General features: G+C 47.3%; 1 protein-coding gene across 1 annotated transcript; it reads right to left on the reverse strand.

The window, feature by feature from the left end:
• Positions 1–268: 268 nt before the first annotated feature.
• LOC127348179 (uncharacterized) lies at positions 269–1787 on the reverse strand. The gene is made up of 6 exons (XM_071822866.1): positions 1415–1787; positions 995–1314; positions 679–913; positions 508–580; positions 321–407; positions 269–282 (listed from the first exon to the last, which is right to left on the reverse strand). Exons 1-6 carry the CDS (start codon positions 1691–1693, stop codon positions 269–271), a joined length of 1008 nt encoding a protein of 335 aa, XP_071678967.1. The 5' UTR covers positions 1694–1787.
• Positions 1788–12635: the final 10848 nt, after the last annotated feature.

The following is a 12635-nucleotide window of genomic DNA, read 5'->3' on the forward strand; positions in this document are numbered from 1 at the left end:
GAAGAGAAAGTGCATCAAGGAGAGGGTCATTGACGGGATTCTCCAGATCAAAATCTTGGTTTGTTTGGGCTGCCACACGAGACAAACCATTAGTCAAAAACCAAGAAACAGGAAGTACAATAGAAGGGGTTGATGATATTACTCAGCGTACGTCGACTTTGCGACTTCGTACGCTTGATGATCTCTTGTTCACGCACAGCTTGTGCAGTTTTCTGCTCATCTAAGGCAGATTCGGCATCTTTGAGCCTTCTCTCGCAGCTCCTCGACACTAGCAGCTTTCACCTTGGCTTCATCAACCTCGGCCTTGCCTTTGCTAGCACCAAGTTCAGCTTTCTTGCGAGCCGCCTCACTTTGCTCGAGTTTTTGAGCAAGTGCGTCGACACGTTCGTTGGCCTCTGAAAGTTTTTCTGTCGAGATATGAAAAAGAAAGAAAAGAAAGATCAAAAAATAGCGACAAGCAACAGGAATAGAAAGTCAAAGAAAAATAGCAAGTATAAAAGTCGTTACCTTCGGCTCTGGCGGCATATTCACGGTACCCAACAAATTGGGACCCGATCCGAAGAAGCTCTTTGATCATTGGCTGTTCAAAGGTAAGTACATCAAAAGAAACGTCGGCATGAAAAAGAGAAAAGGTGTGAAAAAACAAAATAAGGAAAATATAGATGCCGACAAACTTACATCATCTAAGAGCAGAGTCGACGAACTGCCCAACTGAGGGGCAGGATCAACAATCTTTTCAACCCGTGCCCTTTTTGGTGAAGGGGCACGGGGGCTCGAAGGAGGAGTAGATGTATCAACATTTTGTTGAGGAGGCGACGATTCCTCCCCTTCAACTGGTTTTTCTGAAATAACTAAAGTATGTGACGTGCTCGTTCGAGCAGCCACATCTAAAGTTGGTGTTTCTTCATCATCACTGTGACAAAATAGTGGCAGCATAAAAAGCAAGGCAAAATAAAATTCTTCAAATAGAAAAGGAAAAGAGCAAGGAACCTACGAGCTGATGATACTCTCGATGTATGGATCATAAGCTGCTTTTCGAGGTAAAGGAGCAGTTTCTTCGGGTTTCGAGGTCCCGGAATCTTCGGCATTGCTCCTTTTCCTTTTGCTCTTCGGAGAAACAGCAGGAGGAGGAGATTGTGCTGATGTTGTACCTTCAGAGGCAGCATCCTTCTCAGTAGATCCCGCAGATTTTCGAGAATCTGCGGGTTCATTAACAAAAGAGGGGGTCTCCTGGTTGTCATCATCGACAACGGCTCTTTCTTCGACCTCTCCATCCTCAGGAAGAGGAGGAAGGGAAGCCATAGTAGGATGATTCTACAAGGAAATAGTGACAAAAGAGAATAAGTGAGATACCACTGCAATAAGATACAAGGAACAGTTCAGAACAAGATAGAAATTCGAGAAGACAAAATACCTCGGGAAGAGGATTGGAAGCACTGTATGGTTCCACTCGACAGGAGGAGGGAATAGGATCCTTCTTGCCTAATCGAGAAATTCTTCGAACCAATTTTTCCGTGTCCTTTACGTAAAGATCACTGGAAACTCTGTTGGCGTCATTTTCACCAGAATACGTCCAAAGGGGATTTTTGCGAGCCTGAAGAGGCTGCACTCTAATCCTAAGGAAGTAGGCAGTAATTTGAACACCAGATAGCTCTTTGCCTCGAGTGTTTTGAAGATGATGGATACGAGCCATGAGCGCCTCTGTCGCCTTTTTCTCTTCTTCAGAAGCTTCGGCATCCCAGGAACGGCGACGCTGAATCCTGGCACTTCCGTCAAAAGGAACTATGTTGTGCTCCGCTGCACTGGCGCTTTCTTCGTGAATGTAGAGCCATCTCTTGCGCCATCCTTGGACAGAGTCAGGAAACTTGACGTCGAAGTAATCGACATCAGTGCGGACACAGATAACAACGCCACCTATGTTATAGGTGACGTTGTGAGAGCCATTGCGGCGGAGGCAGAAAATACGCTTCCACAGAGCCCAATTAGGAGGGACTCCGAGGAAGCATTCGCAAAGGGTGATAAAAATAGAAATGTGGAGGATGGAATTGGGAGTCAGTTGGTGCAGCTGAATCCCATAAACAAAGAGAAGACCGCGGAGAAAATCATGAATTGGGGTAGAGAGGCCACGGATGAGATGATCAACAAAACTAACCCGATACTCCATTGGAGGGTTGGGGTAGCTTTCTTCGCTGGGGAAGCGGATGGCGTCCTCCTTCTTCATGAGGCCAAGCCTTTTCAGCGTGTTGATGTCCTGGTTGGAGATTTTGGATCTTTCCCACTCAAGATCTTCGGTGGCCATCTTGGATTCGGGAGTGCTGTGGCGAGTGAGTCGCGTGCGCGGTGGCATCAACGGCAATGGGCAAAGCAATGTTCGTGAATGCGGAAGCTCGGAGAGATTTGGGCGCAGGAGAAGTTTTGCGAAGAGGAACAAACGAGCGGCGCAAGCAAGGGGATGAACGGAGGTTGAAGAAGGGTTTATATAAGAATCGGGTGAAGCAGTGCACCGTTGGATGAAAAAATCGTGGGGTGAGAATAGATCTTCTAGATACAAGGGCAAAAAAAGTATTTTTACTGAGATAGGCGTTACCGTACGTGCGCCAGAAAAAGCGGAGGACGTGTGTCCCCCACTTGCACGACGTGTCAACGTGGTGAAAGCAATGGACCCACAGGACAGAAAATTCACGACTACTTGTCAAGGATGAAGTAAATTTGATTAAGTGAAGAATGTCGACAAGGAAGTATTCAGAGATTGGCGACAGGATGAAATATTCAATACTTCGGGAGCCTTTGATCAAATACAAGTTTTTGCCCAAATGCTCGGGGGCTACTCCGACAAAAAGTAAAATTTCGAGTATGACAATATAGAAAATGTTGAGCCTACAACCAAGCACAAGTTCTTGGCTGTAGCCTCGGGGGCTACTCCCATCGGGAGCGCTGTTCGCGCACCCGAGAAATATAAAAATAAAGAGAGAGAAGAAGAAGAAGAGGAAAGAGTTCATATTGCGAAATAATGACAAAATAGCGACAAGGTGGAATAAAATGTTGAGCCTACAACCAAGCACAAGTTCTTGGCTGTAGCCTCAAGCTACTCCCATCGGGAACGCTGTTCGCGTGCCCGATGAAATTAACAAAGGAAAAATAGAAGAGCAAGAGAGTATATTTCGAGTTATAATTAACTCTACATATACTCCCATCGGGAGAACAATATAAGTCATATTTGACTCAATAAAATGTGCCATTCCAACAGCCGAAAAGCACTCGACAATATATTCTCAGGACGCCAAAGTTGCGATCAATTTCTGAATGCCGCAAATTTGCGAAGGTAAGACCCCGTAATCCATTCTCGGGCGTGGCATCGCCAAAGACTGCGCTCACATTACTTTTATCCGTATCAACAGATACGAAGAAAAATCCTAACGGACGCGTTAGGTACCCGATAAATTTGACTGGGACTCGACAGAATGGTAAGACCTTAAGCGGCACCTGTCGAAGTTTACACCAGTATCCCGAGATCATGTCCAGGGACGTGATTTTGAAGTAGGTTTTTGCGGATTGCCACTAGAGCAGTTAACTAGTACCTGATCCGTCAGATGAACTAGCCCCAATTACCAATATCCCTGTACAATATAGAATTTTATGAGAAGAAATATAGAAAGTTAAGGCTTTCGGGTAAAAATAAACAGTGGAGATTTTCCTTGACTTTACAATTCAAGCAAAATCTCGGGGGCTACTGACATAGGCATCCCAAATGGGCCTGCCGAATATAGTACCCGGGGTTTATTGAAGGCCCACTACCCGAAGAATAAGAAGATTCGGGAGCCCAAGATGCGTTTAAGGAAGAAATAGAGTTGTAATAGGAAGTGTTACTTGTAATCTGGCGGGATGAGTTAGAAACCGTCCCGAATTCTGTAAACTTGTACAACACGAATCCTTCGACTCCACCTCCTATATAAAGGGGGGGTCGAGGGACGAAGAATCAATCGAATCATTGTCTGCAAACCCTAGTTTTCATAGTCGTCGAGTACTTTTCGGCTGAAACCTTCGAGATCTACTTACCCTCTACTTCTAACTAAACCCTAGCCTACAATCCATAGGCATTGACAAGTTAATCCCTTGTCAATAGGCTTATGTAAGAAAAGGTAAGATTCATGGTGCCTTGCCCCAAGGGGCTTTGCACTTTGCAAGAATATTAGCTTTCCTTGGTAGTTCTCAAAATGCTCCTCCTCCTCCGCTTGGTAGCAACCTTCTTCTTCGGTGTACTCTCCGGTGCTAGCGTCTAAATTTGAATACGAGTATAATTACTCACTAATTCAATGGCTATTCCATGTATCACATATAAACACACAAACTATTCTATGCACACAAATAATCTAATTAGGGTGCATGGGTTGTGTTGCTTGAGGAGAATTCACTTCTTTTTAATTAATATGTAAATGATAGTTTCCATAAGGTTCTTGAGAAATAATTTCCTCTCATTGATATCTTCTTAAGATTTAATTTCTCAAACAATCATATATGAACTTATATTGACCTAAGCCAAACATTCATCATTATCATTTGAGAACATGATTTAAATGAGGTAGACCACCTCATACTATTTAATAGTGCTACATATGATTTAAATCTCCAAGTGATTCATATAAGTGAGTTTGGCCAGGGGTCCAAACATCACATGAATTCATTTGAGACAAAGTTTAAATGAAGTATAAGACTTCATATGAATTACTTAATAGTTTTGGACAATATCAACTACATAAACTAGCCATATTGTCCATTAATTAAACTAGGGCATGATCATGCAAAGTGACCACACCATTTTATTGCATAATCAATTAGTGTAAGTCAAATGTGAGCTATTAGAGTTGGAATTAACTTAATATCGATTTTGGTTGATTTTTAATAATTATTTGAATAGGGCAAAGTCCCTGCCTTCTTCTTTTTATCAAATTAATTCTACAACTAATCTGGTCATGGGACCAGTGGCATTTTGTAGATATTTTCATTAGCTTTCCAACAATATAAAATTAATTGAATTTGGTTAAGCCAATTTGAATCTATGGATTTTCAAAGTTTGGGCAGTATTGAAATTCATTTGGAATTGATTAATTGGAATTTGAATTAAAAGGGCCGGCGGGAAAGCTAGGTGGGCCGAAAGGGTTTAAAACGGCCCAAGGCCAGCCCACCACGCGTCTGTGCCCGTGTGGGCTGCCTGACAGGGGGGTCCCGCATGTCAGCGGCTATTAAACCCGAATCGGTATGTTTAAAAGGGGAGCGTTGGATTAGATGGCAGATCGACGGCTCAGAGCCATCGTCTTCTCCGGCGAGATGCCGAGGGCCTGGCGGCGAGGGTAGGGGGTCAGAGAGCTTACGGCGGCTCCAGCGAGGGTTGGCAGTATGCTCGGTGAAGTTGTGGACGACGGCGAGTCTCCTGGTAGCAGTGGCGTCGCCTGAGGTGGTCGGGATCGCCGGCGATTGCTGCAGAGCTTCCGCGGCGGTGAGCTTCCGATTGGCCTTGCTCCGGCGAGAATCGAGCGAGTGGTGTGGTGGTTGAGAAGCAGTGAGGTGTGGCGAGTGCGGTGGTGTGCTCAGATCGACGAGGGGAGGTCTCCTTTTATAGGCGCGCAAGGGTGCTGCGAGGCAGTGAGGTGGTCGACAAGCGCGCGGCGTCTCCGGCGAGCTATCGAGCTAGGCGAGGGTGCGGCGCTGTTCTGCCGTTCCTGGCGAGTCGTTTGGCGGCGACAGCGGGGTCGGGCGGTGGCTAGGTTGGTCGCATTGCTTCCAGTACTGCCGCGGCGTTCACGGAAGCATGTCATCGTCTCCGGCGCCGGCGGTCACGGGTCTGGGTTCCGAGCATGTCTGGCGCGGCTGAGGTGTCACGGCGGTGCTCAACCTGTCGCTAGGTGGTCCAGGGTGTGCGCGAGGGCGTGGGACGGCGCGTGTCCAGGGCGCGTCCGTGGCGCGCCACGCGCGACATGAGCGGCATACTGGCCGCCATGGGCGCGAGCTGGTCTGGCCAGTGCAGTGCTTCTCCTCGACCGTGGCGATGCTAGGCGGTGCTAGGGTAGCAAGGTGGAGCTCTGGGACATGGTGGCCGTGGCTGGAGAAGGAAGAGGAGAGGGGTGGCTCGACATGTGGCATGGGGCCGGCATGGCCATGCCATGGCTTGCTATGCCTCTCCTCCTAGGGTTCCTATGCTGGTGTTAGTGATAGAGGGAACCAGGGGACCATTTAGAATAGGTTGGGGTAGATTAGAGCTAGGTAGATCACTATTTCAAATAGTGTCAAATAGTGCCATATTTGGAAATTGTGAATTTTGTCCAAATTTTGATTTAATTCAAATGGTTGCCCAATTTGAAATATGTGTGTTTGGTTGAGTTCTAAATGACCAGAGATGATGAGAGGTGGTGGTGGAATTGTTGAATTCAAGTTTTTGCAAAATTGGCTAAGTGTAAGATTGTTGCATATGTTAAAAAGTTGCAACTTTGGTTGAGCATAGCTCATGATCAAGAAAGAATTTGGCATGGTGATCTTTACAAAAAGTGTTCACCTTGATGTTGACTTGGATGTGGTGCAAAGAGTTAGCAAGGTTTGGTTTGAGAAAATTGAATTGCAATGGCTCAAAGTAGTGATCAGACTAGAATTGGCAGTTTTGACCATTATCATATGTGAGCAAGTTTTGCATTTGAAATTCATTTGAATTGTGATTCTTTGATTCCAAAAGTTGTAATAAGTGTTTAGTAACATTATTCAACTAATGATGAAGACCAAATTGGTCTAGGGTCAAAATTTATAAAAATGCCATAGGGCATATGTGAGGGTTTTTAGGGTTTTGCTTTTATTTGATTTTCTTCCTCTTTTTAATTTATTTGGTTTGTGATCTTCCCATGATCACATTAGGGTTTTAGGGTTTATCATATACACCTAATAACAATCATCATGGCATATCAATCAAATGCACAAGTCCTATGCATGGCACTATATGCAATTTAAAAAGTTTTTGTTGGTTTGAAATTTTGCTCTCTGGAATTCTTCTAACTTTCTTTTATTGAAATTTGGGATGTTACAAACCCTTCCCCCTTACAAAAGATCTCGTCCCGAGATCGAAAAGAAAGTTAGGTACTAAAGAGATCTGGGTACTCCTTCTTCATGAAGTCTTCGCGTTCCCATGTGGCTTCATCCTCGGTGTGATTGCTCCATTGTATCTTCAGAAACTTGATGCTTCGGGTGCGGGTGGTTCGGTAAGCTTCTTCCAGGATGCGAATCGGCACTTCGCGGTATGTCAAGTCCTAGTTGATATCCACCGATCGGTGATCGATGTTCTTGAACACTTCGGTCTTCTCGGGGACTTCAAGGCACTTCCGGAGGAGTGAGATATGAAACACGTCGTGCACAGCCGACATTTCTTCAGGTAGCTCCAGTTGATAAGATACTTCACCTCAGCGGCTGAGGACTTTGAAGGGTCCGACATATCGGGGTGCGAGCTTTCCTTTCAGTTGAAACCTTTGCATTCCTTTCAAGGGGGATACCTTGAGATAGACGAAGTCTCCGATCTCGAAGGTCATCTCCCGACGTCTCTTGTCGGCGTAGCTCTTCTGTCTTGATTGCGCAGTCTTGAGGTACTCGCGAATCTTGTGGACTTTCTCTTCGGCTTCACGAAGAACATCTGGGCCAAAAACTTGGCTTTCTCCGACTTCCGACCAGTTCAGGGGGGTACGGCACTTCCTTCCGTACAAGGCTTCAAAGGGGGCCATCTGTAGACTAGCTTGGTAGCTGTTGTTGTAAGAGAATTCTGCGTACGGTAGGCAGTCTTCCCACTTGGATCCATATTCCAGTACGCATGCTCTCAGCATGTCCTCCAGTATCTGGTTGACTCTCTCAGTCTGTCCGTCGGTCTGAGGGTGATAGGCGGTGCTGAAATTCAGACGGGTGCCTAGTCCTTCATGCACTTTCTGCCAGAATCTTGAGGTGAACTGTGATCCTCTATCTGACACTATCGATTTCGGGGTTCCGTGCAGGGCGACTATTCTGGAGATGTACAGTTGAGCTAACTTTGGGCCTTGGTAAGTGGTCTTGACGGCGATGAAATGGGCGACTTTGGTCAATCTATCGACAACTACCCATATTGAATCATTGCCTTTGCTGGATTTGGGCAGTCCGGTGATAAAGTCCATTCCTACGGAGTCTCATTTCCATTCTGGAATCTGGAGGGGTTGTAATAGTCCGGCGGGTCGTTGATGTTCTGCCTTGACTCTTTGACAGATGTCACACTTGGCGATGTAGCTGCCGATTTCTCTCTTCATTCCGTGCCACCAGAATTGTTCCTTCAGGTCTTGGTACATCTTGGTACCTCCGGGGTGGATTGAATAAAGGGTGTCATGGGCTTCTTGCAGGATGACTTGTTTCAAGTCTGAGTCCGATGGTACGCAGAGACGTTCTTTGTACCAAAGAACTCCAGCTTCGTCTACGGTGAATCCAGGGGCTTTTCCTGCGGCTATCTGTTTCTTGATTCCGTCGATGCTAGCGTTGTCCTTCTGGGCTTCCTTGATTTGGCTAACCAAGGTGGGTTGCAGTTCGATGCTGGCTAGGAATCCTTCACTAACAAGTTCAAGTCTGAACTGTTCAAACTCTTGATGCAAGCTGGGCTGTTCAGTTGCGAGCATGGAGTTCAACTAGCACGGCAGTCGACTCAAAGCAACCGCTACCACATTGGCCTTGCCGGGGTGGTAGTGAATCTCCATGTCGTAATCCTTGATCAATTCGATCCATCGGCGTTGTCTCATGTTTAACTCCTTCTGGGTGAAGATATATTTCAGGCTCTTGTGGTCGGAGTAGATCTCGCATCGATTACCCATGAGGTAATGACGCCAAACTTTCAAGGCTAAGACCACGGCTGCAAGCTCGAGGTCATGGGTTGGGTAGTTCTGTTCATGCTGCTTTAGCTGTCTTGAAAGGTAGGATACAACCTGCCTTCTTGCATAAGCACACATCCAAGACCAGTCTTGGAGGCGTCGCAATATACGTCAAAGGGCTTTGCGATATCTGGCATGATCAGGATTGGGGCTATTGTCGGTCTGCTCTTGAGCTGTTGAAAGCTCTCTTCACATTTGTCGGTCCACTCGAACTTTCTGTCCTTCTTCAACAGTTGGGTCATTGGTCGAGCGATGCTCGAAAAGCCTTCTACAAATCTGCGGTAATATCCGGCTAATCCAAGAAAAGCGCGGACCTCGGTTTGGGTGGTTGGGGCTTGCCATTCCATAACAGTTTTGATTTTGGCGGGATCTACGGCAATTCCTCCTACAGACAAGATGTGTCCCAGGAATCCAACTTCTTCCAGCCAAAACTCACACTTGCTGAACTTGGCATACAACTTGTGATGCCTAAGGGTTTCTACGACAGTCTCCAAATGCTGTTCATGTTCCTCTTTGGACTTGGAGTACACAAGGATGTCATCGATGAAGACAACGACAAACTTGTCCAAAAAGTTCATGAAGATCTTATTCATGAGATTCATGAAATAAGCAGGGGCGTTGGTCAGTCCAAATGACATGACGTTGTACTCATACAACCCATATCTAGTGGTGAAGGCAGTTTTTCGGATGTCGGTGGCTCGGATTTTCAGCTGATGATATCCAGTTCTAAGATCTATCTTGGAGAAAACTCTGGCTCCGGTGAGTTGATCAAACAAGTCTTCTATCTTGGGTAAAGGGTATTTGTTTTTGATGGTGACATCGTTAAGCTTACGATAATCCGTACATAAACGATTTGCACCATCCTTTTTGTCCACAAACAAAACTGGTGATCTCCAGGGGGATGCACTTGGTCTAATCAGACCCTTGGCCAACATATCATCTATTTGTTTCTTCAGCTCCACAAGCTCTGTTGCGTTCATGTTGTAGGCTCTCTGGGCTATGGGTCCAGTTCCGGGGATTAACTCGATGATGAACTCGATATCCCGATCCGGGGGCATACCGGGTAGATCATCCGGAAACACATCATGGTAGCGACAAACGACCCTGATTTGATCCAGAGTTGGCTTGGATACACTTTGGTTGCAGGTGAATTTTCTGGGTAGTTTCTCAGAGACGTGCTCTACTACGATACCGGTGCTGCTAGTCATGGTTATGGCTTTCTTGGCACAGTCTATCAATCCATTGTGCTTGGACATCCAGTCCATTCCTAGTACGACTTCCAAACCTTTGGTTCCCAGAATGATTAGATTGGCATAGAAATCTACATCATGGATTTTGATTGGTACATTTTTGCAAAATTTTCTGGCTTTGGTGGTTGATCCGGGGATTTGAACTATCATAACATGCTTCAAACTGAGGGGTTGAATTTTACTTGTTGATGCAAAGTCTTCGGTGACAAAAGAATGAGATGCTCCGGAATCAAACAACACTCTGGCAGGGATGTGGTTGACAGAAAACATACCCAGTACAACATCTGGTGCTTCCTGGGCTTCTTCGGCGCTCATGTGGTAGAGGCGGCCGTTGCGGTTATTGGGGTTGTTGGGGGCGAACTTCTTGCCGGTGGAGACACGGCATTGCTGCTGAGCAGGTGCAGCGGTGTTGCCGGCGAGCTTGGCGAGACGCTTGGGACACTCGTTGGAGTAGTGCCCCACTACACCACACTCATAGCAAGTGATGGTGGTCTTGTCCTGCTTGTTCGCAACGGGGACGGCGTTGCTTCCGGTTCTGGGAGCGGTGTTGGTGTTGGTGTTGTTGTTGTTGTTGTTGTTGTTGTTGTTGGGGGCTCTGGGCGGAGCGCGGTTGTAGTTGTTGTTGTTGTTGTAGTTGTTGTTGTTGTAGCCTCCTGGCTTGGAGTTTCCTCCACTCCGGTTCTGATAACCGGGGCGCGAGTTCTGCATCGGTGGCTTGTTGTTCCTCGGAGTGAAACCTCCACTTGAGCTGGGGCGAAACTTCTAGGTATGGCTAGACCCACTTTGATTCTCCATGCGGCGCTTGCGGTTCTCATTGGCTTGGTTCAACTTGCCCTCCATCTGGATGGCGGAGTCAACAAGGGCTTCGAGGTCGGCGAAGGGGATGTTGACGAGGACAGTCTGCATCTCATCATGCAGTCCGTTCAGGAATCTCTCCTTCCTCTTGTCAACGGTGTCGGTCTCATCAGGAGCATACCTCGACAGTGTGAGAAACTTGTCGCGGTATTCTACCACCGTCATGCGACCTTGTTTAAGTTCACGGAACTCATCCCTCATCTTTTTGATAAGACCCGGGGGTACATGGTACTTGCTGAACTTGAGTTTGAAATCCTCCCAAGTCATGAACTGACCTCCGTTCATGGCACGGGTGCTTGTCCACCAAGCGCGGGCTGGTCCAGCGAGATAGTGGGTTGCAAACAAGACCTTCTCGTTGGCTTCCACTCCGGCTACTTCCAAGTTGTTCTCCATAGTCTGGAGCCAGTCGTCGGCATCGAGGGGTTCCTCGGTCTTGCTAAACACTGGGGGATTGGTGTTCTGGAAGTTCTTGAGCTTGGATCCAGGGTGGTCATGATTTCCATGGCCTTGGTTGGCGATGTTCTGCAAGGCGTTGAGGTTGGCTTGGCGTTCGGCTCTTTCTGTCTCCCTGTCGGCAAGCAGGGTTTGCAGCAGTTGCATCATCGCGTCGTTGGTGCGATTGGGAGGGGCCATCTGAAGATATAGAAGATCATGAGATAAGAGGGAAACATTCTATGGTTCATTTTGGTTATGTTTGAAAACATTTGAAAACTTGTAATCTTTTCATGACAAACATAACATTCATTCATTCATTCAACACATAGTACAAACTAACACACACATACTCCAATGGTTTTAAGAACCATTCTCATGCTACGATACAAGGGACGGGATACAACTCACACCTACATAAGTGAAACTAGTGCAACTACTCCTCATCCTCGACGTCGATTGGGACGTAGTCGTCAGGTCCTGCCTCCAGGAACTCGTAGTCCTCCTCCTCGGTGAACTCATCCTCCTCAAAGTCATCGTCGTCGCTCAGGAAGGCTCCTCCTCCCTGAAGGTCGATGCCTCCGTCGTCATCCTCCAGCTCACGAATCTGATCCTCCTGGGCCTTGACAGTGGCCTCGAGTGACACGATCTTGGTGCGAAGGCGCACAATCGTAGCATCCTTCTTGGCACGCTGCTCGCGAAGGCTCTTGCGGTCGTTGTTGAGTAGCTTGATCGCCTCACCCTGCTCGATGATGTGAGCATGGGTCTGGTTCGCGTAAGCGCGAGTGGCGTCGAGGTCCTTCTGAGTGTGATAGTGCATGAAGTCCAGGTGCTCAGCATGGTGCCTCAACTCCGGGTGCGGCTGCAGCTCCATGGCCACTCCCATGGCATCACGCCTCACGAGATGTGCATAGCATGAAGCGAGGATGCGCACCACGTTCTGTCCACAGAGGCGCGCAAGTGCCTCCTGAAGGCCACGTGCGAGTCTGTCGAGCCAGTTGCTCTCGCGGAAGGAGAAGAGGATCCTCTCCGAGGTGGGAGGCTCCATCTTGCCCCTCAAGTCGGCAGTGATCACCCGCTGCAACTCTCCTCCGGGCGTGTCGTCCAACTGAACCCCGTGGAACTCGGGGTGTGGGCGCCCAAGGAAGTCAGAGACGGCATTGAGGTCGTGCTCGAAGATCAAGCTCCC

This window comes from Lolium perenne, chromosome 1 (genome assembly GCF_019359855.2).
Source record: "Lolium perenne isolate Kyuss_39 chromosome 1, Kyuss_2.0, whole genome shotgun sequence".
Classification (NCBI taxonomy): Eukaryota; Viridiplantae; Streptophyta; class Magnoliopsida; order Poales; family Poaceae; genus Lolium; species Lolium perenne.

Bases quoted from the DNA above. Each gene is read 5' to 3' on its own strand.
- LOC127348179 (XM_071822866.1), bottom strand. From the start codon at position 1,693: ATGGCTCGTATCCATCATCTTCAAAACACTCGAGGCAAAGAGCTATCT. The intron at 914-994 runs GTAGGTTCCTTG...ATTTTGTCACAG, and splicing joins ATCGAGAGTATCATCAGCTC to TGATGATGAAGAAACACCAA. The intron at 408-507 runs GTAACGACTTTT...ATATCTCGACAG, and splicing joins ATATGCCGCCAGAGCCGAAG to AAAAACTTTCAGAGGCCAAC.